The following is a 24,350-nucleotide window of genomic DNA, read 5'->3' on the forward strand; positions in this document are numbered from 1 at the left end:
CAAACGTATCTAATACTCCCCATCTCTCATAGATAGAGACCTCATGCATGGGTGCATTTTTCGTGAGAGATTGTAGTGAAGAGCGCGTTGTTGGATATTCAAAACTTCACGTTCTGACTGCACCGAAAACCGGCATGAACTAGCTTATCTTGAGAGCTGTGCAACACTTACAAATTTCCGATCGACTTAATAATACAATGTATAAAAGTGACGCTATATAGAAGTGCGTCGATCCGATTGATATTGGATATACGGGAAGCAGAGCGAATGTAATCAAAACATAACCAAGCCTATACATGCGAGTTACTATTTAAAGCTTTAGGGCAGCACAATGTCTACAACCTTTGATGTAGGCTAGATATAAGTGTATTTATACCCGAAGCCATGAAGGCCTAAAAAAAAATATCGTATACGGCTATTTTATACCATTTATTAATCACATAGCTTATACTCAAATATCGATTTGTTTTTATAAATAGATAGTTTAACAGTATCATCCAATTAGTATCATAAAATCTCTACATGTTTGTACATAAATGTGTATATACTTTAGATGCAAGCACCGTGAACGAAGTTTTCTTATATAAAATGTTTGATGTTGTCATTATCGCCTTAGAGCTTCATCTGTTCATTGGGGCTGCGACGCCTGAATTCCTGTTGGGAGGAAATAGTGGTCGTTCCTGATGGGTTACATATGTTTCGTTTTTTTCATCGTCTGTACTTCGCTTACAAATAGTATTAAACGTTTTAGAATTAGGTACTTAAATAAAGAAAAACGATGTCGTACGCATAATTTGTCTATCGGTAACCAAGAGCCGCTGCTTAAGTTTCGAATTTAAGACAACAACACGTTTGCTAGTATTTAGGTACGCTTCAATGCATTATATAATGGTAGCGATTCGCACCCAGTGCACTCTTAGATCCACAACTGGTTCAAGCGTTGTGTAGGAGTGATGGCGACCTTTATAGGTCGCAAGAACTCGTGATGATATGTTGTTCTATGCTCTTTTCCATTGTTTGCAATTGACAAGCGGGCAACCTGTTTATACTCCGCCTTAGAACTGTCGATAGGAACTTCATAGGTCCACATAGCACCTCTTTGTTAGTAAAAGGAAAGGTAGAGAAAGAACTGGAAACACGACTATAGAGCACTCGACGCCTTAGGATTACACATCCGCCAGAGGGAAGCTATAGAGCAAACGATTACAGTGACTAACATCAAATGGAAGTTTAGGGTCTGCATGAACACCCGCTATTTTCGTTTATCTACTAGGTAGAATGAAGTAAAAAAAAATGCAGCCGTCATTAGTCTTGTAATTCTGTCACGCTCAACCATGAGCTTTTGTACCTTTCATGGGGCGTGACGAATGCTGTGCGTTTCATCCAACATTGCTTTTAAATCGCCATAAATACTTCTATCTCTATCTTTATTATTTTTTCATTCCATATATATATATATATATATATATATATATATATATATATACGCTTGTAAGGTTGCCTTTGCTATTCTGTAATAAAAATAATGAAAACATCCTTCCTTTTTACATTAAATACATTGTAATCATGATTTTAGATTTACTACACAGAAACGTTCGCCGTTTACTCGTATGTAGGTGGCATTAGTGAACACAATGCCAAGATCTGTAAACAAGCCATACCCAAAGAAGAAGAACAACAACAACATTTGGCTTTATCGGATATTCTCAGACCTAATGTATAAAAAAAAAAAAAAAAAAAAAAAAAAACAAAAACTACAGATTAATCCAGAGGTATTTGTTTTAACAACTATGATTTTAAACTTGTGCTACTTGATGCGTTTAAGCCACGTAATAGCAGTTGAACCTGTGATACGCAATTGTGGATAGTGAGAATAAACGGGACAATCGATCACCATTATAATACGCTGCCCACATACATGAGGCTTATTCGTATCGACTATTTCAGCTTTTGGCTTTTTTCACGGTTCAAATCTTGAGCCATTTTGCCGCGTTAGCTCTGTACATATCTGCATATCGCCGCTATCCGCCATGTTGATTCATTACAGATACAGACAGGCAGATTTCCAGCTAGGTCTTGCGTCGACAACAGTCATGAACGAGAGTGACTGACAATAATATTACATCTTGCTCATTCTTTCAACGCCTTTTTTGATCAATACAACAATCTCACACGAGCAAGTACTATCAATTCACGATTAATCCTCAAGCAATACGTATACTGCCCAAATGATTGACTTTGAAAAGGCAATGTTTCCAAATTCAATAGCTACCTTTCATCTCTAGAAGGAACTATTTACTTTATGTTTACATCATTCACACATGATACTTTGTTTGACAAACGGGTAACAAGCACACCCTGAATGGTTTCCAGCCATGAATTAACTATAGTCATTAATCGTACGTTTCACTCATGCATCAATCATCACGTTCGGGACTGAGGCTGCCTGCTGTCCTCTTCAATAATGCGGTTTGACCAGGGCAAAGCGTCAGAGGACAATAGACCCAAATGTTCAAAACGCGTGATACCGAAACAGACAAATGGGCAAACGCCGAGAGGGTATTTAACTTAACAATTCACTAACAAATTTCCGTAGATGGCCGAACAATCCCTACGATATGTGACAACTATGTGAGTTGATCTAACTGCCGTAGCCCTTGACTTTTATCGAAAAGCCTTAAAAGTAGCGTCTAATCGCATACAGTTTGTCGGAGGTTTCCTGAATCCGAACGCGTTAGATGTTATGTTTGCACTGGGCAACAGCCTCAATTACGTGTTTCAAATATTTGCTCTGGGCTAGCTAAAGAGGCAAACTTGCATTCAGACTCAGGAACCCAGAGAAATTTCCTCAAAATAGTATCTGCATGCCTTGTTGTACGTTAGACAATTTGCGGAACAATGGTTTCCGTTGTTATTTGGCACACACACAAGACTCTCCTAAATGACATTCGACGAAATATATTCAGACACGGCTGAATGAATTAGAAAAATAGCTGCGGTAAAGCTCATTTTTTTTAAGTGTTTCTGCATGTTACTGTATATGGTTATGTAAACATGTACTGTAGAACTGCCCGTGATCCTCATCGTGCTCTAGTCAACCGAGTGGGTCTATTCATAAAATTACAAAGAACCTAACGCTTTTTTACGAGCTACTTAACCTTTTGGCTTTTATCAACCGTTTTTTGATCACCCGCATCATCCTCTTCAGTAAATCCGCTTTCCGTCCGCTCAATAGAACCGAGCTTAGCGCCATCGTCCTTTTGGGCTAACGATACATTTCTGTCTCGCTGACAGGCGGCTATTTCTGTGGAGAGCTGCGATATGGTGTCCTCGGAAAAGATTGCAGAATCACGAAAGATTTCGTCACGGCACGACATCTCAAAATTTCGTTCGTAAAATGATCCAGAACTGTTGTTCGATTCGAGCTCTTCCTCTTCACCGACCTCAACTTCAGAACCGTCAGAGTTGGCGCCGTAGAATAACGCCGAGTCCATTGATGCTGGCCGTAAAGGGCATCGATCTCGGCAGCGATGATCGCCAGTCGAATGCGTAGTACTACTGCATGCGCTATCCGAACTCATCAGCGATGCACGTAACCGGCTGCTCATATTGAATAGCATATGCTGCCACTGTCGACCTCTTGAAGCTTCGGCGAATGCATGACTTTTACCTACATTACTGGCGTCTAGCCGGGCACCTAATGCTCCTAGGTCCATCCACCGAGGGACTGAAGCGCTTCGTTGCATTGACCCCATGGCCGGGGACGCTCGGCTTTCGACAGACGCAATAATTTCACGAAGATCTATCTGGCTGTGGTACCTTCTCTGTTGATTATAGTAGCGCACCCGAAACGACAGTCCGCTTTTCCATGACTTTGAACTGGTGCGTCCTCCTCTACTGCGCGCACGTACTTCGTGAACTTCTTTACTCGGTCCGTGCACACGCGGATGCTGGCTAGAGGTATGTACAGTGTAGCCAACAGATAACGGGAGATCCTGAGATGTCTGCTGGACGGCCGCTTGTTTCGTCACTTCAATGCTGTCTGTCTTCTTCGTCTGCTGCGAAATGCCGTTGCTATCCATAGAAGCCCTTCGATTTCGGTGCAATATGTTTGTCGCCTTCTTCAACGAGTCTAGGCCACGGGAGGCCTTTTTGTGTATCTTACTTTGCTGCTGCTGCTGCTGCTGCTGTTTGCTAAGGTTGCGTTGCATACGAAGGTTCTCGAGAATTCTGGAACGCTGCTCGGGCGAAATGTTGAGAGACTCCAAAATAATTTTGTTCAGCCGATCACACCAGAGCTTTTTCCGTTCCCGTCCCGTCGTCTCGAAGACGAACGTAATTGCTCGGTTACTCTTTGAAAGCACCTACAGATTGTCACAGTGGAAAAAATCAATACTTAGCTTTCAATGAACGCGTCTCCCGTTGTGTCATTTCAAGGTTAATAATAATAAATTATATGCATTATTTTTTAAAAAGCCCTATATGCCGGTCCATTATCTAGAGCTATTTACATCACGCAGCTCACGACTACCATTTTCGAAGAACGACGCCACGTTAATGGAATAATAAGATTAGCTACGTAAACGTTTGGCCATAAATTGTAAAAATTTAATTTTTCACAGAAAAAAATGCACGATGTGGCTAATTGATTGCTATTCGTACCTGGAACGAGCAGTCACCCATGATAACCCTGTTTTCGTTCACCATGAGGTCGTTGGTGAAGATATGCTGTGCGTACCACAACAAATTGGGGGTCTTGCGCTTGCGTTTTGTGATGAGTAGCATTTTCTCGAAAAGAAAGATATGCATTAAATGCTTCTTTTGACACCTAAGACCACCGATGCAGAAAAACAGGTAGAATACAGAAATGTGATGAGTCGTTTAGGTTACGCAGTGTGTAAAATTATCCTACATTACTGGTAAAGGCTGTGAACCCCGTAGCCCTTGCGCTACGCATAGTTATTGAGAAAAAGAGTACGACCGCTTATACTCCGTTGCCGTATTTCCTTTTCATTTACAACATGCTACTTACATAACCCTCTCCTCGGCAACGAGTCCTCCGTAAGTTGTAAGGTCGTTCCCTGTCCAGCCTTGCAAAAAGCTTTGTACTTCCTGTACACGAACCGCATCTTCATCCAACTATGTCAAAATACCGAAAACGGAGTTCATACAAGCAGAAATAATCCCAATGTTATACTCTATACGGAACCAATGAAACTAGAAGACAGTGTAACATAGAACTCAGGCGATGATTCAAGTGGAATTAACGTGGTAAACACGACCTAACACTTGCTTGTGTCTAACATGGACCTTTTTGATTTCGTTGATTCGGTTAGCGATTCTTTGCATCGCTCTCAGTGCTCGTTCGATGAGCTCTTGACCAGGCCACCCGGGGTAATCCTTCTCATAGTGTCTCATTGCGTCCAGTAGAAGCGGATACTGAAAATCCGAAGTACATACTATTGTAATACGAAATACAACAAGCGTCGTCGAGTATTAAGTGGTTAATTTCGAATATAGATTGAAGTTAATATAGCTAGCATCATCCTTCGACATGGCTCCTCAAAAGTGGCTCTTTGACTTCGTTCTTAGTTTCGATTGCGGCCAAGCTCGCCGCTGCTTTATGCTCCTTCATAATACTATTTAATTATATCTAACATAATAATATTTTAGTTGAACGAATACCTTGAGAATTCTCTGGACGGGCTTAAGAAGGTATGACCCAAGCTGCATGCGATGTCCAAGTCCAAGCTGAAGTTTTGCAAGGAGCGCACAAGACCGTGACTCGGGTTGAACGAGCCGACTGAGAACTTGTAGACTTCGGGGGTAGTTTGTGCAATAATGCGCATATACCTTCACGCCACCTGTAGCTGCTGCTGAATTGTCCGCAAGAGAGGAATTGGTTCTGGGAACGCCATTTAGTGCCACTGCACCTATCGAGCCTTCAGTTTCCACTTGTCCTGAAGGTGCAAAGTGCGAAAGAAAACATTCTGCTACTGCGACAGCGTAACTTCCTGGACGTTGCCCAGTGAGTAGTCGACGAGAACACTCATTTGTCAGCCGTTTTAAAAATTGACTGCAAAGGTAAAAACAGATAACATCGATGCACGATCATCGATATCACACACATCAATGGTAACAACACCCAACACGTCAATGATAAAAGCTAGGCAGAAAGGCTTTTTCCTCACAACGGTCCTGTTGAACATCGCTGCTTGTCTCACTGCTTCAAAAACCTATACAAGTAAGCAACGGCATACTTACCTAATGTCTAGAAAATAGGCCTAGCGCAGAGCGGTTATGCGGACGACATTAAGCTCCTCCAATAATGACAATAACGAGATATATTATAATTACTACCTAATTATAAATCTAAGTTTTCTTACTTTGCAATAAGCCTTAGAGTACTTAAGTATGTTGGTCACTATATGCATTCATAAGAGGTTTTCTACTAAATGCGTATTACACATGTTTTAGTAAACGAATAGAAACCACCCTGGCTCATCACAAGTTCTAGCTGTGAGTAAATGTCAGCGAAATCTAACTCCTTGCTTCTTCGTAATGCTAGAGAAAAACGTAATGCGTAATTTTCTGTTCACTCGTCATTTGTCCTAAATATGTAGTAACAGAAGACAGACATAACTATAGAAACTAGCTGACTTAATCTAGGGTTCAAACAAAACTCTCGCAGCCGTTTAATGGCTACAATGAGCCTTGGTCTGCAGTTGTCAGCTGAGAAGAATCAAATGAGCGTATAAACCCATAGAAGTTTCGCCACCATTCAAATGTGTCCTGATAAGCGTTGACAGGTGTTATTAAATCTGAAAAAAAAAGGCTTTCGCTGCCGCATAGTGGAAATGCTGCATGGTGCATGGCGATAAAACGGTAGCTCGACAAGGCCTGAGCTTTTCTTTTTGTCGTTTCGGAAATTGCCAAAAGGAAATTCACTAACACTCCCAATGAGCGATAGTTGAACAACTATCTGCAGAAATAGGAATGCTTGCACGAAGGCCGTAGCAAATTCACCGTTGTTCCTTAGCATACGTGCTGGAACAGCATCTGTTGAGATAAAGAGCCAGTGACGCGCTGATCGACCAAGAATTAGATATTGTTTTCGACAAAGCAAGTGTTGCTAATTCGACTGCACACGTTTTCATAAGTATCACTCCTTTTGCGTTTTGCTTCACATGACACGTTTAGGTCATACCCAAACGCGACAGGCTCGAGTGCTGGATGTGATCGAGGTTGTACGTGGGCCTACTTCAAACACTGTTGTGTGTAACGTCTGTGTACCTTGCTAGTAAGCATAGGACTTTCAAATAAACCTAGGTAGGAAAAAATTCTCGGAGACGCATCGATTTTCCTTTCGATCTGTGGGTTTATGTACCAGTGTAAATGCTGGCTGCATTGAAGCTAAACTGTAAGTACCCGATTTTTTTGGCTGAAGGGCAGTCAGCGAAGAAGAATAACGCGTCAGTGAATGAACAGTGAAGCCAATGCTTTGTTCTACATGGAATCTTCGAGCGAACTAAGAGGATCATCAAAAGAGGAGAAAAAAATAGCCAGTGACTGTTGCTGCTGCTGCAGCTGTTCATATTACTGCCGGTGGAGTGACCTTCTTCGAAGAAACGTCTCGACGACGACAAAGGCCACAGCCATAAATGGCCTTCTCGATTTCTTGCCAGAAATACATGCCCATGAGTTTAGGTATTATAGTTGCCTATCTGACTTTGGTGATATAAGGAACGCTCTGCAGCTCGCTGCCACCAAATGGATTTTGGCAGCAGTTTTTGGTACTACCGCTTCGAGTAGTAGGCTGGCTGGCTGGCTGGCTGGCTGGCCTGAAATGAGTGAACAGTGGGGTACAACTGCTCTAGTGACGCAACTGTTCAAGCCTGCCCATTATTGCGAACGGTTCAATGTACAAAATAGGATCGTTCGAATCTCCTCTTTCGTACTCAGCCCGACAGAATCACAAGTGCTAAACGAGCGAGGTAAAGCATACGTAAGAGTGTCGAATGCAGTTGATTTTGTTTGTTTGTTTGTTTGTTTTTTTTCGATGCAGAAGATTTCCAGAGTTCGCCAACGAAAAAAAGTTCAGCGCTGCAACGATTTTCTATTAAATGTGACAGAAGCTTAATTTATGGTGACATGGTAATTTGTGATTTCTATAATCATCATTACCCTGGCTAGCGGATGTTGAATCACACTCATCAGTAATTATTCGTGCGGCGCTGAAAGTGAACATTGTCATAAAGGCAAAGAAGCATATTAACAGTAACAATATATGCGAGTTACCGTATTTTCACGGATTGGTTAACATGCCTGAATGGGACCCAAAGGGACAGATATAGGGAAAGTTCTTCGGAGGAAAATTTAGTTTTCCTCGCGTCCCTCCTAAGAAATTTGTGTAGCCTCTGTTTCCCTCTTCAACTACAACAGGGCTGCAAAGCGGTAAACGGTATTATTGCGAAAAAAAAGCGAATCAAGATAGTGCAGAATTCACGCTTCTCCCGCGCTCCATATCACAGCGTCAAGAGTGGACGGTGTAACGGCAGCATTGAGTCGAACTACGGCCACGACCTTCCACCGCCTTAACGGTCGAGGCTCTTTTACGCGGCATCGTCAATCGCAAGCTTGTGGACAGGTTGCTAGAATGCAGCCACAAGGTTCTCCCTGCTCTTAATGTGGTAAATACCAAAACTTCTGAACTAAAGTCTGACTGAAATTCTTCAGCTTATAGTACAGCCTTCTCGTGGCCCCTGGGAAATACAAGCCGTTGCTCAATTATTCCCGCAGTCTTATCCGGAGCCCCGATAGTCTCGAAATATATAGCCGAAATACGGCCCGAGTTGTACCCGAATTTAGCCTTTCTTTTAAGACGATCTGCCGAAGAACGTACGCATCACCAAGGCGACAATACCCGGAACGGCCGGAGACCCCTTTAATTCCCGATGTAGAACGTCAATCACTTAAATGGTTAACACGCCACTGCAGCTCGCCGACTCACCCGAGTGGCTACTCGTTTCTCATATATCACTCCTTGGAGATGTCTCTTTCAAGATATTCCACGATATCACACGCGGTATTTTTTCTAGCCGTAGATTGGGAAGAGGGGATCTCAATACAACGCAACATCCCCCAGGGTAGCAAGTAATGCGAGTTCTTGCGAATCTATGCAGTAAGAAAGCTGCCGGTCCAGATAGGATCCGCTGCGAGCATCTCAAATGCATCATCGTTCTGGCATTGGTCAGCTCTATTGAATGAACGTTTATATACCGATACAAAACGAAAAAAAACTACCCAACCACGCCGTCGTCACGGTGGAAAAATAACGAAAAAAAGAGCTACTCTCCGGCTTGCTGGCTAAGAGACTGAACAACTACCTACGAAGCGTTCACGCTATCCCAACGCAGCGACGTAGGTTTCGACAAGTACATTCCACAGAAACGACATGTAGAATCCTGGTAGTCGACGTCAAAAGAGCATCGGCGACGCCACGCAACGTGCTATATGCGGTGTTCGTCGACTTCAAAACAACTTCCGACTCGGCGCCTAGGGGCAAAGTTATGCTCACGAAGTATACGTCTCTATGAATGTGCTCAACCCTCTCGCTGCGATTGTACCAAAGAACAGAATGACTATCGACGACGGAGTGACCGAACTCCCGCCCTTTACACAGACAACGGACCCGGCTTAGAGACATAACTTGTCGCACCGTTATTCTACATCTTGCTGAGGGGCCTCCCTAATCAAATAAGAGGGCCGAGCAAATCAGTCGAAGTCATCCGTTATGCAGACGACTTAGTGATGAAAGGGTCGAACTTGTTTAAAGTGTGGCAAGACTAGTCCGGCTCTATGCGGCAGTCGCAGATTTAGGGCCTGACTGACCCTGAATCTGACCAAGCTGTAAGCGATGACGTTCAGAAAAGGAGACAGTGGCACCTACACCTTGTATTTTGCCGGGTCGCCTCTTATAAAACGGGTTTTCAAACTTGGAGTTGGTCGTCTCCGTGAACAACAAAAGTTTCACTGTACATGTCATCGAAAAATGCAGGAAGACAGTATCGGCGGCATGGGCGACCAAATCGCACGGTATGGGATACACGTCAGATGGTCAAATCTTAAAGTACTGTAGAATTTCGAACAACTAAATCTCGTTAGTTTTTTTTCCTCACAGGAGTACTGGTACTAGGGCATGGCTACGATATAATGAGTATAGAACTGGAACAGAATTGGGTATATGATATGTCATTTCTCGCTCAGGTGTCGTTTCACCACAGAACCCGCAGAAAGTTAGGTTTCTGTGAACCTTATGCTACATGTGAATGCCCCATACGCACGGAAAATCCACATGACGCTGCTGCTCGTCGCCACCTAGTACTATGTTTAGGGCGTATGGAAAAATCTCTCAAATCAGCTTAGACTTCTTCTATTGATTTAAAAGGCGAATCTTAGATTCGTTTGACTCATATGACGGTAACGATTTTAGATAGAAAAATTCCCGATGTTGTGCCATTCACTTGTTATTATAAAGTTTTTGACTACCACATACATACACGGTTATTTGATTGAGTAATATTGGACGTGTTAAAAATAAATCTAAATAAAGTATAGTTCTCTTGATAAATATTTATGCATAATATATCTAATAGTGCTAATCTTTCCCTAAAAGTAGTTCGTAATTAATAGATGTCGAGAGCAAATCTAAAATGTTGAAAGCCTGAAAAATTCAACACGACCCTATTTGTCATAATTTGACAAATAGACGACAGTTTTGTCCACTTTGAAATCGATAACTGGTCATCATTGAAGGCACGTTTATGTTCTATAATTATGTATAGCGCATTTTTGATGTGTGTGTGCATAACTCCTAACGAGCACAGCCCCCGTGCCATGATCAACAAGAAGGGAAAGACAAAGCTATTTGTCGTTGGGTCGATAAATAACACGACGTATGTATGCCCGCAACAAATACTACTAATATTATTTTTTTTTAAAAGGGATTTATGAAACACTTGCTTCCTCTCAAGCAACTACTCCACCTAAAATATAACACTGAAGTACCGCACACCGACTGGTTGATATTAGAGTGGCCTATAATATAATATGTATTTAGTTATATAAATATGTACTTCGTAGTAGAGAGGAGCGGTCCTATTCTACTACTACAAGTAATACAATCAGAATGTAGTGCGTGCTACCTGTGCTTTAGAAATTTTACGCTTTTCGCGTAATGGCGATATAGACGTAATCGCCAAGAGCCTAACATCTCACACAGTAATTGCTTGAGCTAAGCTGGGTCTAGCAGACTAATAGTCACAAAAAAGTCCGATTGTTATGACTATATAAATTTTATTAGAAAGCCAACAAAGTCGATATGATCATCACGATACTAACGCAAGCCGCAAGCGCACCAAATCATAGTTACGGCAGAGATATGCGACCATAGCAGTCTTGCTTTCTACTTCAAATTCTGCTAGCTTGCCTATAAACACCTAGTTTTTCTTTGATTAAATTTATTATTGGCAGAATATGTTTTAATGTTCGTTTTGCGATCTAATATAATAGATGATTTTTTAGGTGTACTCAATCCGAATATCTAAAACGATTGTAATATCTATCGCAACCTTACATTGTACCGTGTTATTGGAAACAATCCAGCCGCATAGTGTGTGCCGGTCTGAAAATGTAAAGTTCACTCCCCCTTCTTTTCCCCAAGACAATATCCCTTTTGAACTTGTCAATGTAATCCTAACATACCTAGATAAATGCGACACCGTCTTCAAATTAATAATTGATAACAACTTACCTGTTAAATTCGAGAATTTCATCAAGATTCCCAAAAAGAACGAGGAGGTCCTTTTCATTAATGAAACCCTCACGTACCCCACATTCGCGCATAGGCCGCAGGTAACCCTGAAAAGCGAGACGATTATCTGTTTAGTTCTATCATTGGACATGTTCCGAACATCGAAGCGTTATCACCTGCCATGATTAATACAGTAATAATAATAGTAGTAATGTTAACCTCCAGGATATCTTTAGAGGTACAAACTAATAAAAAACTAACATTTTTTTAAACTACGCTTCTTGCCATAGCAGCAACACATCCCTCAGCGGTCAAACTTACGGCCTACGGTAAAAACGAAGACCTGCATAAAGAAGAAACTCCATCATTATTTCATCATTCCATCTCCATTCAGTATTTTTCAGGGCATAGAGATGCGAGTTGACCTTCAACAGGTCTTCATCAGACAGTGATTAACGTTGCCAATCGAAATTTACTGGCAAAAATATACAGCGTGACCAGAACATGGCTGAATGATGCTCAATGCCATTCTATTACTACGGCTATTATATAAATGTGTACATGTACACCGATGTACAAGGACTTCAAATATAAAATATACTATGATTTACAAACACCAACACGTTTCGCGAAAGGGAGAACGTGCGAAAATTTTTTCTCATCAAACAACATCGGCAATACAAGCTAACCACCGAGGATCAGAATAAACGTGAACCACTAGATGACGGTATCACACAATAGCACTCCTTGCTCTCTACAATCAATATGTTATATAAGACAAACAGAAGGTCGAGTTATGTGTATGCCAAATGTCAAAAAATTGCTTTTAATTGCGACACTGTCAGCTTAACAAACGATTCTATATCTTATTGAATCAACACATGTGTTAGTACGGGCCACACAAAAGCGCTCAGCGAACAACAGCTCCGGAACTAACGGAACAATTATGAGCCTCAACAAGCGCCGCTGCTGTGAGAGCTGTGTCATAGGTAGATGACGCAACTAGGACAATAAAACTGGAAGCAGACGACTGCAATTCGGGAGTGGAAGGGGAATTGTCATTCTGTCACCTTTTTCAACCAATTCTAAAGTTTTGTTCGACTTTCCCTTCAGTCAATAACATCCTACATCATCGACCGCCGTATGTAGAAACGCATAGACCCGTAAGTCCAACGCGTCTCTTGCCGTGGGTTGTGCTCGTAATCGTCGTAACGATCCACTAATGTTATTTATCCAACCGCTCCTTGCTATCTATTTCTCACGCTCGAGTTAGATGACCTGTTCCTGCCCCTACGCTCCTACTGCTCACCTATCAACAGCCGTTAGGTGTGCTATTGAACACCGGAATTCTCTCGCTCCGAAATGGCCGTCATCACGTTATATGCTTTGATAGCGCGTGTACGCTCAAAATCCCCCTACGTTCTAACACACCGGTTACAGCCAATCGCCAAAACATCTCGGACTGTCAAATTCAAGATCATGGCGGTGGCAGCAAAATTTCAATCCGCCAATAAAAGAAGTGGGCGTCTAATAGTGGCGACATTCCACTTCATTCCATAACATAAAAGTGTTCTCATGTAACTATAGCGATGTTTGCTATAGCACATAAGTTTACCCTGCATAAATGAACTATGCAAACATTACAACTGTAAGATAGCAGAAAACTTTTGCTGAGAAAAAAAAATTATCACGCAATATGTAACATCCCACGCATTAGTATGTCTTTAAGACTGCATTCACGTTTCGAGTCACTCAATGTTCATAGCAGAAACATATAAATGGAGTTTATTTTATGTTTGCCCTAGAAATACGTGCACCATCATTATCTGATGGCCTATCTCTTAGGTGAGTGATGATGGGATGTGCCAGGCTGACCCTCAGAGTCCTATTCTTTCGACGCGAGCTACACCTACCAAAGATACGAGGTACCCACGTGTTACGATGTGAAGTAGAACAGGTCTAGGGGTTACCAGTTTTTTAGGAAAACAGATACCTTACCGTATATCAAGTCGGACACCGACCCAGGCGGATCAAAACATTGTTGCCGTTCATATTGGCTACGCTTCAAGCAGGCCGACAAGACACTTTTTCCTAGAGTGTTCTACGTTTGCATCTCTTGCTGAAATTCAGGCTGTGAATGCCCCTTATATGAATCCTAAACTCATAGTTTAGGACAGAAGTTCCTGAGCTCAACACGGCTTGAAGTGACGCCAGTTGATTGGTGTTTAGGTGCAGATCGTTGTGTGGATATGTCTCATTTACTTCTTTCTAGGTAACCTAGTAACAAATAGTATATACGTTTGTATCTTATTTTAGTTAGCAATAGCCAATGATAACAACTGGGCCTTTACTCGAACGCGCGAGATTAATAAAAAAAAAAAATCACTGTGCACAAAAATCGGCTTACTTATCGACTGTTTTTGGTTGCGAAAAAAATCTAAATATTTCGCTATCGTTAGCAACATTACTCTGAGTGTTAAGTTATTATTAATTATGAATGCCCTGATACCACATACTTGTTCATCTGATTATAACTAGATCAGCCTGTCAAGAAACAATAACAGGCAAGATTTAAAAAATAGATCGTAAACCGACAGTAGGGATGCTTTTCCGATCGTATCTCCTAAAGTCTGATTCAATTAGGAATTAGTAAATCATAACAGTATCATACGTTACATTGTCAAACCTTGTAGATTTCTTTAAGATAGCAATTCTTTTGGTACGCGAAAATCGCGTCGTATGTACTAAACATCCAAAGCAAACACTGGCGAAAAATCTTTCTCAAAATGTCTTACGATTTTAGTCTGAATGGTCTTCATTCGTGCAATATCAAAAACTTTCGTTCCCGATCCCCCAAATAATTACCTGTTTTACTTATTCGCTAACGCTCTTCATCTATGATTCACACCGAAAAAACGCCCAGTCTCGATACCGTAAACGTCACTTAAATCGTCAATCATCTCCAAAACGAAGCCACACGGTGTTGCTTAACTTACCCTTCGTTCTCGCAATGTTTACTATGGGCAAATATACAGTCAACCATAGACAAGGTTGTCTGAAGGATCGTCTGCTTGTCTGGTTTTAACATAGTCAATCGGTTATTTCGTATTCAAGTGTTACTACGATTACGAAATGTCTACGGATGACAAGGGAGCAAGAGAGAACCTAGATCGCTACTCTGTTTCGCTCACGAATCGTCTGTAGTTTTCCCCATGAGCATGTATATCTCTGCATAGTAAAAGTTTGGACAAGTGTCTAGAAGCCTTCGTACTAATCTGCTCACGCAGCCACATTAGCAACAACGAGTTTCGCCCACACAGGGATCCTAGCCGGCAATCAAATAGTTACAGTACCGTTAAATATATAATAAATACTAAGGTTTTTTTCTTAACGCCCACAGCATGAACCGATGTGAGTCCCATAAGCTACTACAACGATGTCTACATTTACCTATTTCCCATTTAATATGCTTTTTATCGTATCGTAATTTCTAACCAGACGTTGTCATCATTTGCGCTGAATTGGGTATGAGCACGCACTTCCAAAACACACCTCGCAAAAGTGTTGCCCATCTATTGCTCAGATAAACACTAAGTACTATGCACGAATTCGTAGAACTCGGGCGAAAATAAAGCCATTTTATATATAAGGTTACTTGCAAAAAAAATAGGACTGCCTTATCATAGTATGTGGCAGATGCAGCACGCAAGCAAAAACACATTTCGCGTTGACTCATGACAACAAAGCGTGCACGCAGCAGCAAATAGGGCGGACAAGATGCCATGCTTGTCCGCTGGGCTGTTGTTGTGTTAATTTCCGTAAAAAATTAACCAGGGCTTCCGAGAAGGTTGTTAAGCGTAGGGCAAAACAAGAGTGGAACAACAATAGCATCATACGATAGCTACGACGAATTACGATGATATATGATAAAGATATAGTTGTTTGTATGATACATACCATTACATAATGATCTTAGCACAAATTGTCGATTTAGGATTGAAGACCAAATACTATGCACATACCTGAACATCAAACACTACCTCAAAAGAGCAAAAAATCAGCTACTTCCGCTGCCAAGTCAGCACCTTGGTCAGGCATGTATGTAAACAGCTGTCAAGGCGCCGAGGTGTACGCCTAGGTCGTTTCTGTGCGCAATAGAGGTTAAGCAACAAAGAAGCTCGTTGTTTTTACTTAGAGTGTTCGTATCTTTATCAGCCAGAGCTGCATTGTTTATATATTCTGACAGATTTTTGTTCTCTTGTAGCGCTCATATATGCAGCACAGCAAAGGCTACGACCAAACCCATATTTAAGATAAACATTTTAGGAAATAATATTCACCTCTGTATCTATGCAAAAGTAAAATTTTGATAGCTTGTGGTTTAACAAGTCCAGCCTTACGGGGTTTCACTACACTGTTTATTTTCCATACATATATCTAGCCAACGCACGCAGCATTTAATGTACACGAAAGCCAACATAGAAGGGGCACATCTGTAAAATATGGCTATTTTTGTAATCAGTATGCAGCATGTACCAGCGTGGACGCAGTCAATATTCAATTCCAATCTCTTTAAGCAATATTTTTGCAAGACACCACACAAAAACAAAGTTTCAGAGTCCAATTTCTCTGCCCTATTTTCTTTATATCTGCACGATCATGGCACTGGGCATGAATCACAAGTTTGTGCTACCAAAGTGGAAAACAGTTTTGAGACGTCCACCTCAATGCTTGCCGGGTCGGCCAGCGAGCTCTTCAAGGAGTGACCACACAGGCACCTTATCGAGATATCCTAGAGTACGCCATATGTAGGTCTTCACCTTGACCGCCAAAAAAGCGACAAACGATTTAGACCATCTAAGTCCTGTGACAGACCTATACACGGTCTAAGATTCATGGAAGCTACAGTGCCTTGCAGCAGATCAAAAGGCACAGGGTTCTCAGCTGCGGTATCTCTGCACAGAGACAGTAAAATATCACAAAAAATCAAGTTTTTTTTTTTTTTTTTTAACTGGATCAGCTTTTGATTTCATAATAAAAAAAAAAATATTCACATAATAAGAAATGTTAGGTTAAAACATGCTCATAACGAGTTTCAGAAAATTGGTTTTGGTTGGAGTTGATTACTATTGACAGTTGTTAAATATCAATTCGACCTATAAAAAGGCAAGGAAGATATTTGTGGGAAATTTTCGATGGAAACACCCAAATCTGCCTCATATCATATGCCGAGATCTACGTGGCAGTTTTTAACCGAATAATAACATCGCTACTAAGAAAAGACGTCTCTTTGTCGTCTTCGGAACCATCAGAATTGCGTGGCGATGTTGATTCGCTGTTCCTTCACGGCTCCATAGCATTAAGTTTGCTCTCAGACGACGTCTTCTGAGCAGGAAACGCTAAATGACCGCAGCCGACGACGTGAACAGCGTCTAACTGTCAGCAACTATACGTACGGCAGCTCAAGTACCAGCTGTCTCATCTAAACATTTACTGCATATAAACAGGAATAGGGTAAATCCCTGATTAGATAGGGAGACATGTTATTCTTTTCTTCTAGTAGTTCTATCCAGCCTTCTTTCCGCTAGCGACCTCTGGCACCAGTTTAAATAAGACTGTTAGCGCCACGATCTCTTGGCTTCAACTGAGACCAATAGGAAACAGGCCGAATAATTTAAAGTGCCCAAATGACAGCTGATCATTCAACTTTTATTAATATAGTGGACGGTTAAACTATTCAACTTGTGCCGCCAAACGTACAAGCGTATGGGACTATTTACTACTACATTTACAAAGTCTACTAACGTTTTCAATATATATTACAATAAACAACTAGGGGACACTTGAAAGAACTGTGGGAAAAGTCACACGCTTCCTTTAGATACGCACGTCTTTTTACTTTAATAGAATGTCACCCTTTTATAATTACACCTACACTTTAAAGATCCCTCGGGATAAGATTTTGAGCATGGAATAGGTATTGCATGCTATTTGGATATAGTTTGTGTCTACCTGATTAGTATGGCTAGAAATCTCTCCAGCTGATTGAGGGAACAGCGTTACCATTCAGCATAAGTTGAACATGATAGTAGCTAGTTTTATAGAATTTTACGCGGATTTTTTGACTGATATCTTCATCGTACCTATTCTAAAATATGTACTAGGAGAAGGCTGAAATCAATGAAGTCGGTAGTCTGCTCTAAACCATGAATACAAGTATCAAACTCGCGCAACAGAAAGATTTCGAAATGGTTTTCATCTGAAGGCAACAGTATTCACTTTTACTCTCGCTAACTGGAAGTGCGCGAGGCACCGCGAAAGGCGCGGGCTAAACGCAGCTTTTTCGACAAACCGATCGATCCCTCAGGGAAATGTAAGAAACTGATCTTAACAGCTTCGAACGCTCTGTACACCTCACGCAGATATGCTCTGTAGAAAACGTGATAACAAAGGCAAAGCCGTAGCAATGGTGAAGCCTACAAGACTAGCGTTGCCTTTACGTTTAAAATGATCGGCGTCACTGCACTGCGGCGACATTGGCCCCCAAAGCGTCTGTCAGTAGCGCCGACCACGCTTCTCATATCACTACACATTATTTCGCTTTGTCAATTTCCGTAGTTCAACAGCTGATAGTATTGTACTTGAACTGAAACAGAAACCGCTGCCACCGGGTTTTTGAATCTCTAGCTAGGGCTTCATGAAAGAGGGTCGAATGAACGAAGCGGACGAATATTGCGCGGTATTCAATTGATGTTGACAGCTATGGCCTCGAAAATATTGTACTTATAGACAATCGTACCCAAACAAGTACTCTTGGTCTAACATAGTCTTCCACCCTGCAATTCCGAACTTCATCGTGACCGTCGCGACAGTATGTAGTTGCCTATGAGCATTCCTACAGCGCGACCTACCGTAAACTACGTCTAGTAGAAGCAGCCTTAGCGGCCTTTTGTTGGTCAGAGAATGCCCACAAAGAGCCCAAACAATTATGGCTGTCATAGTTTTCGGGTATAATACCTATGGTATGCCAATCGAACATTCTCAATCGCGAAGAGCGCTACACGCATTCAACGAGGAGAGAGACAGTATCGATGGACACACGGATGACGGGCACACATTTCGCGTTCGCTACGCGAACAGTACCATTTCTTGTTACTAGTCGTAGAAAAAAAAAACCCGATTTAGCAAGATTGATTGAAATTTAGAAAAGATGCAACTGTACATGTAAATACAAAGTTTTTGGAATGACCTTTTCTACAATACACTACAAACATGTAGCAATAGAGCAAGGTTAGGCAATTGTAGGAACGCCTTAGACTGACCTGTATCACAGCAGCGAGATCGTGGATATAGGCTCGTTCGGTTTCAAGCAGTTCATGGACGACGTTGTCAGTGTACCGAAGAAGGCGATCTCCGTTTCCGGAGGAGCTTTCTGCTTCATCGTCTGAGATGGTTGCACCTCCACTCAAACAAACGGAACCATCCTGTACGCATGCAAACAGGTATCTATTATTACTTGCAATTAGTTAATTCGGTGGCTTCATTGAAATTCACTGATAAACCTTTATAAAACAGACGTTACATAAAGCATGACCCCGAGTCTGGAGCACGCAAAGAAACAGTATAACTAGGAAATAGTAAAAAGGATAATAGAGCAACAAACAAAAATGGTTCTTCCACACTTTTATTGGATCCCTGAGAGCCTGACCTTAGCGCTCTATAATACTGCCCTTCGATGACGCCTTCATATTCATTACATTGGCACATTCGAATTACACATGTAAGAGTAAATATTATATCTATTTTAGTAGAAATCTGGTGAGTGACATTGTATTATTATTATTATTTATGTACGTACTATTACTAATATACATACGCATTACCGATGTCTTTCGAGGCTTTTATGATACGTACGAAGCTTATTTTGGAACGCATTTCGACTGTTTTCCTGCTTTTGTGACAATGTATGAACTCGTATGGGGATTGCAAAAATGCTTCACGGAAGAGCAGCGGACTCTTTCGTCAAACTAGACTTTCAAGGACGCATTCGAGAACAGAAACCGAGAATTTGATGAGTTGGTTGGAGTGCTGAAGCATGCAGTGGACAAGGTAATTCGAAAGATAAAGGAAGGATGAGATGCCTACGTCTTCAGGAAAAATAGGAAGCAAAAGCCGAGAACGGTGCACAATGCAGCGAGCAGCGAGGATCGTTAGATTTGTGTTTCGAGTTCTACGTCCGGCACCGCTGTTAGGCATAGTTCCATCAGGTGGACAGAAAAACTGTGTCTATCCGCGGATTCGAACTTAGAGTGTGTCCCTAAAATTAGCAGATGAAGGCGTTACCCATTAGGCGACCACGAGGACACAGAGAATAACTGCCCTATAAAACGCTCGATTTGCGACGGCTTCTCAGTTGTGTCACAGGGTAGCAGAGCGTGGGGTACTGCGCTCATAAGAACCCTCCGACATCGTATTGAAATGACAGGCCTTAGCTAACGTAAAACAGCTGTAAAAACCTCCGCTAGGCTCTCTACACAAATATGCGCGTTTCAAATAGATCAAACAATTCTAATGTTGGACAGCTATGAACTGGAAAAGGGTTTGCTTCTCAAGCGAAACGCATTTGTAAATTTTATATCATAACGCTCAACGCGTCTACAAGCGCAAAACCCTACGCGAGTCCAGTGTAATCCAGTATGTCGAGCATCCCAGCAAAAGTGTCGGCCCTGATTTCCATCCTACGTTTCAGCAGCGTGATGATGCGAAACGACGGCTCAGTGAAGTAATGCTATTTCACGATAGACTATATGAACGAATGCTTTCGGATGGAAATTGTGTATTTAAGTATGACAAGTCACCATATCATCGGGCGAAGTGTGCCTTTAAAGAGCTTACCTTTAACTGTTTTTAGGTTCTACCAACGCTTGAAAATTCGCTCGACTTGAATCTGGTCAAAAGTGTACGGCATTGTGTCAAAGGATGAATGAGGACCAGATAAGAAATCAAGGACATCTCACAAGTCATGTATACAGTACTTCAAGTCTGTGCCTGCAGACGCCGATCCCAGTTTCAGGGGTGATCGTGGTAAAATGTAAGGAAATCAGAATATTAGCCTTAAGAATGTTTTTCCCTCCATAGCAATTTTAAAAAGCGTCTCTAACGATAGCGTCATATGTTTGCTATCATTGAAACGCAAAGGGAAGTATAAAAAAAAAACGCACATGGACATTGATTTTGGACGCCAAGCCAAAATAGCTGGATAGCTGCAGTTAACGATGCAAATGTATAATAATTATTTCCATTATTATAATTTAGTGCTACTAGTTAAGATCGTTTGCCCTTCCTCGTTCTCTGTAAAGAGTCATAGAGAGTACGGAAATACATACCGGAAAGAAAGGCAAAATAACGTATGGTGGAACATTCCCGAATTACCTTCAGGGAATTCGTAAGAGTACAACATCTTATAAAAGTCATGTCGAACTCTCTTCGGAGATCATTCGGAGGTAAGAAGGCTCACGACAAGGATTGTGCCAAAGGAGTTGAATTTCGAGCAAATGCAGACCTGTCAACAACTGACGCAGGAGAACATCAACGCACTCATAGAAAAACCGGATTTTCTTTAACGCACTTGTATGAATGGATGTGACGTCAAAAAAGACGCACGATGATTTAAATATCGCTTTTGGCGCCCAGGCAAGCCTGGGCCGAAAAAGGCTACAAAATCTAGGCCAAAAGTTAAGCTGTTCATTATGAATTCATTTCGAACTTTTCTAGTTTTACGAGGGAGTATTATTAAACATTTTTAAGACGATTGCATTATGCTATCCATCAAAATAGGCTTAAGCTTTAGAAAAATAGGGCCTGGGCTCTGGATAACAATCCTGTATCGGCGTACAGCTCACCACTTCTATCGGGGATTTTTCAGATAGACTGTATAATATTTTTTTATTATAAATGGCGTAGGTTTCTACTAGCACGAAGTTTGTTGACAATGGTGTAATGTTTACACATGTAAACAGACAATTACTTATCAGTGGTTGGTTTAGCATTACAACACTAGACATGTTTAAATCATCGACAATCACGCTACTTTTTTGCATTTGAATCGAGGCGGTCATAAGATGAGTGTTTAGGCCGTGCTCTAGCTTCAGAACCCGACCTGTCTCTGTCCGTACCATCTGGTAAGGGCAGTCACTTTCTGTGCCACTAACCTCCGAATCGAAGCTCGACTTGATCTTGCCGTATATTTAACGTTCCACGACGACGCTCAGGGACACAACTCCCGCTAGGCAAAAAGCCAAACTTTTTCTACAGGACCCGTTTAAATGGCCGAAATACGTAAAAGCTCGAAATATAGTATATTGAAATATCAAAAAAAAAAACGTTTATATTGAATAAAAAGTTTTACCGACTCAGCGTCTAGCCTATTTCTTTTAGATTTGAAAAACGGAAACAGATTACACACATTTTACATTTAGTAAAAACGAAATATTCCTGTTAAAATCATTAGTCGGCTGTACAATTGACTAAACTGATATCAGTCGACTGTATGGATTTATTTAAGCATATTTCCTATTTTAAGATCGATACTTGAGTAAGTAGCATATGTAAACTTTGGAATGAAAAATTACTCAACTATAAGATATAGACAAGGCCTAACCTAGCGTTTTTAATAAAGGTTGTAAATAAAGGACAATGGATGTCGAGATAAAAGGGAAAAATTGTTACTACTTTACGTTGCTATGTATTCTATCGGCATATTTAGCTTGGATACAGATGATTGTTCCGCCAAAAATTCGGGGAGCTACGGAGAATTCGCAATTAAGTGGTGGCTCTAGGAGAACTATCATGCTGCAGGTAAACGAACGATAGATAAACATTTGATTAAATTTGTTTCATGCGACATTATGGTCTTCTATTTGGGTGTAGACGTACACAAAATACAACAGAACAGCCTTGTGCGCTATAATATGGATAGTATAGATACAAAATTAGGTTTTCATAGGTCACTCTAATTCTGATAATCTGACCTGGAGACTTTCGGCGCTGGCTAGGTAACTGGAGGAATGATGCTTGCCAGAGCGTTTGCTGTGACTCGCATGGAAACCGGGCGAAGTGGTTGTACTAGATCCGCTACTTGTTGTCGAAGTTGATGAAGTCGAAGCAATTGATAAGGGCCGACCTGTTCATTATACAGAGATAGATTGACGTGTATTGTTGCTTATGAGCAACTATAACATTTTTCTATAGGTAAAGTAAAAGACAATGATCCACACAGAAGATTTATTTCGATAGCTAACTCTTTTTGCCAAGCTTCGTCATTAGGCGGACCAAAGCCAGTCAGGTAAGCTAGGCTATACGTATATAGATACTACATACAATAAAATGCAGACATCGAAGCATGACCGATTTTGTGTACCGCACACCAAGTGTCGTGTACAAAGAAATATAGTAACAGTGACAAGATTTCTAAAGTGATCGGAGATAATCAAATGAAAGATGTAAGAAGTTACCCGAAAAGGGGCACACTGAAGGACCGAGCGCACCCGGTGGAGCTGGGGGTCCCACCATTGACGACGCCCCTTGGGGAACTTCCCCCCCAAGCGATTCGTCTGAGAATTCCCTCATCGCCTCGACGTTGTGAAAGCAAAACAGCACCAAAAATGGAGCTGCCGGTTAACGGTAACGTCACCCCCACGCTAAAATGAACCGGTCAAACCTGAAACGGTATACAATCAGATGATAAAGTCAGTTTATTTGTAGAGTCACATTGGTGGATTTTAAGAAAAAAACTTCCATACAACGCGTATTGATACTAATGAATATATTCATTAATTAAATGTTTATAAACTGGAGAGTACAATTATAATGTATGAACGTATACATATATAGCGGATAAAGTGGTGTCAGGCTTTTTCCAACTAAGATTATATTCAAAGTCGTTTTGCCATTTAAAGACTATGCATTTGCACCCTGTTAGTCCCAAATAATTACTTTGCCTAAATTGGGATTAGTATTAGCTTCATACCAGGTTTATATTAGAATCAACAAGCCAGAAATGCTGTTTTTACGGCGACATGAAGCCAACAACTACGCGTGGCGGTCACAATACTGTTTATAGTTTGCGGTGATGATATTATTAGCAATAGTCGAAATATTGCCTCTGAGCTCGGTAATAAGAACAGACCCTACTGAAGTTCACCTGATAATGGGCATATGAGGACGAAGCTGCTACTTCCCGCAATCTAATTATTACAGGAAGATAGGGAGGTTTCTGTCGGTTCAGCGGTTAGAGCATGTGTTTTGTTGCGACTTATGCGTATGATATTTTTAGCCGCTGCCGGCGTGGTGATGCCGTTAGGAAAGGCGGCCGTCCACGCTCACGTCAACCTCTCACAACAGCAGCAATTGCTCGTCGACATGATCGCAGTGGTCGATAACGAGGCATCTGGCCTGTCTAACACATATGAATGATGTATTTCACTGTTGACTCTTAGATCGGACCAAGAAAAAGCGGGCTAAAAAGTGATCACTTCGT

General features: G+C 41.3%; 1 protein-coding gene across 4 annotated transcripts in view; it reads right to left on the bottom strand.

Annotated features, from left to right (window-relative positions):
• Positions 1-410: 410 nt before the first annotated feature.
• LOC111252767 (uncharacterized) overlaps positions 411-24,350 on the bottom strand; it is a 50,804-nt gene continuing 26,864 nt past the window's right edge. For 2 of the 4 annotated variants that reach the window (XM_022811167.2, XM_022811165.2), the window contains 9 exons: positions 23,326-23,531; positions 22,843-22,994; positions 19,135-19,296; positions 11,813-11,919; positions 5,686-6,076; positions 5,311-5,439; positions 5,033-5,139; positions 4,663-4,828; positions 411-4,364 (listed from right to left, as the gene is read on the bottom strand). In XM_022811167.2, coding sequence (XP_022666902.1) covers positions 3,150-4,364; positions 4,663-4,828; positions 5,033-5,139; positions 5,311-5,439; positions 5,686-6,076; positions 11,813-11,919; positions 19,135-19,296; positions 22,843-22,994; positions 23,326-23,440 — 2,544 coding nt within the window. In that variant the 5' untranslated portion in view covers positions 23,441-23,531 and the 3' untranslated portion in view covers positions 411-3,149. The remainder of the gene's footprint in view (positions 4,365-4,662; positions 4,829-5,032; positions 5,140-5,310; positions 5,440-5,685; positions 6,077-11,812; positions 11,920-19,134; positions 19,297-22,842; positions 22,995-23,325; positions 23,532-24,350) is intronic. The other 2 variants (XM_086992148.1, XM_022811171.2) reach the window with 2 other exon arrangements.

This window comes from Varroa destructor, unplaced genomic scaffold, assembly GCF_002443255.2.
Source record: "Varroa destructor unplaced genomic scaffold, Vdes_3.0 BEIS01000006.1, whole genome shotgun sequence".
Taxonomy (NCBI): Eukaryota; Metazoa; Arthropoda; class Arachnida; order Mesostigmata; family Varroidae; genus Varroa; species Varroa destructor.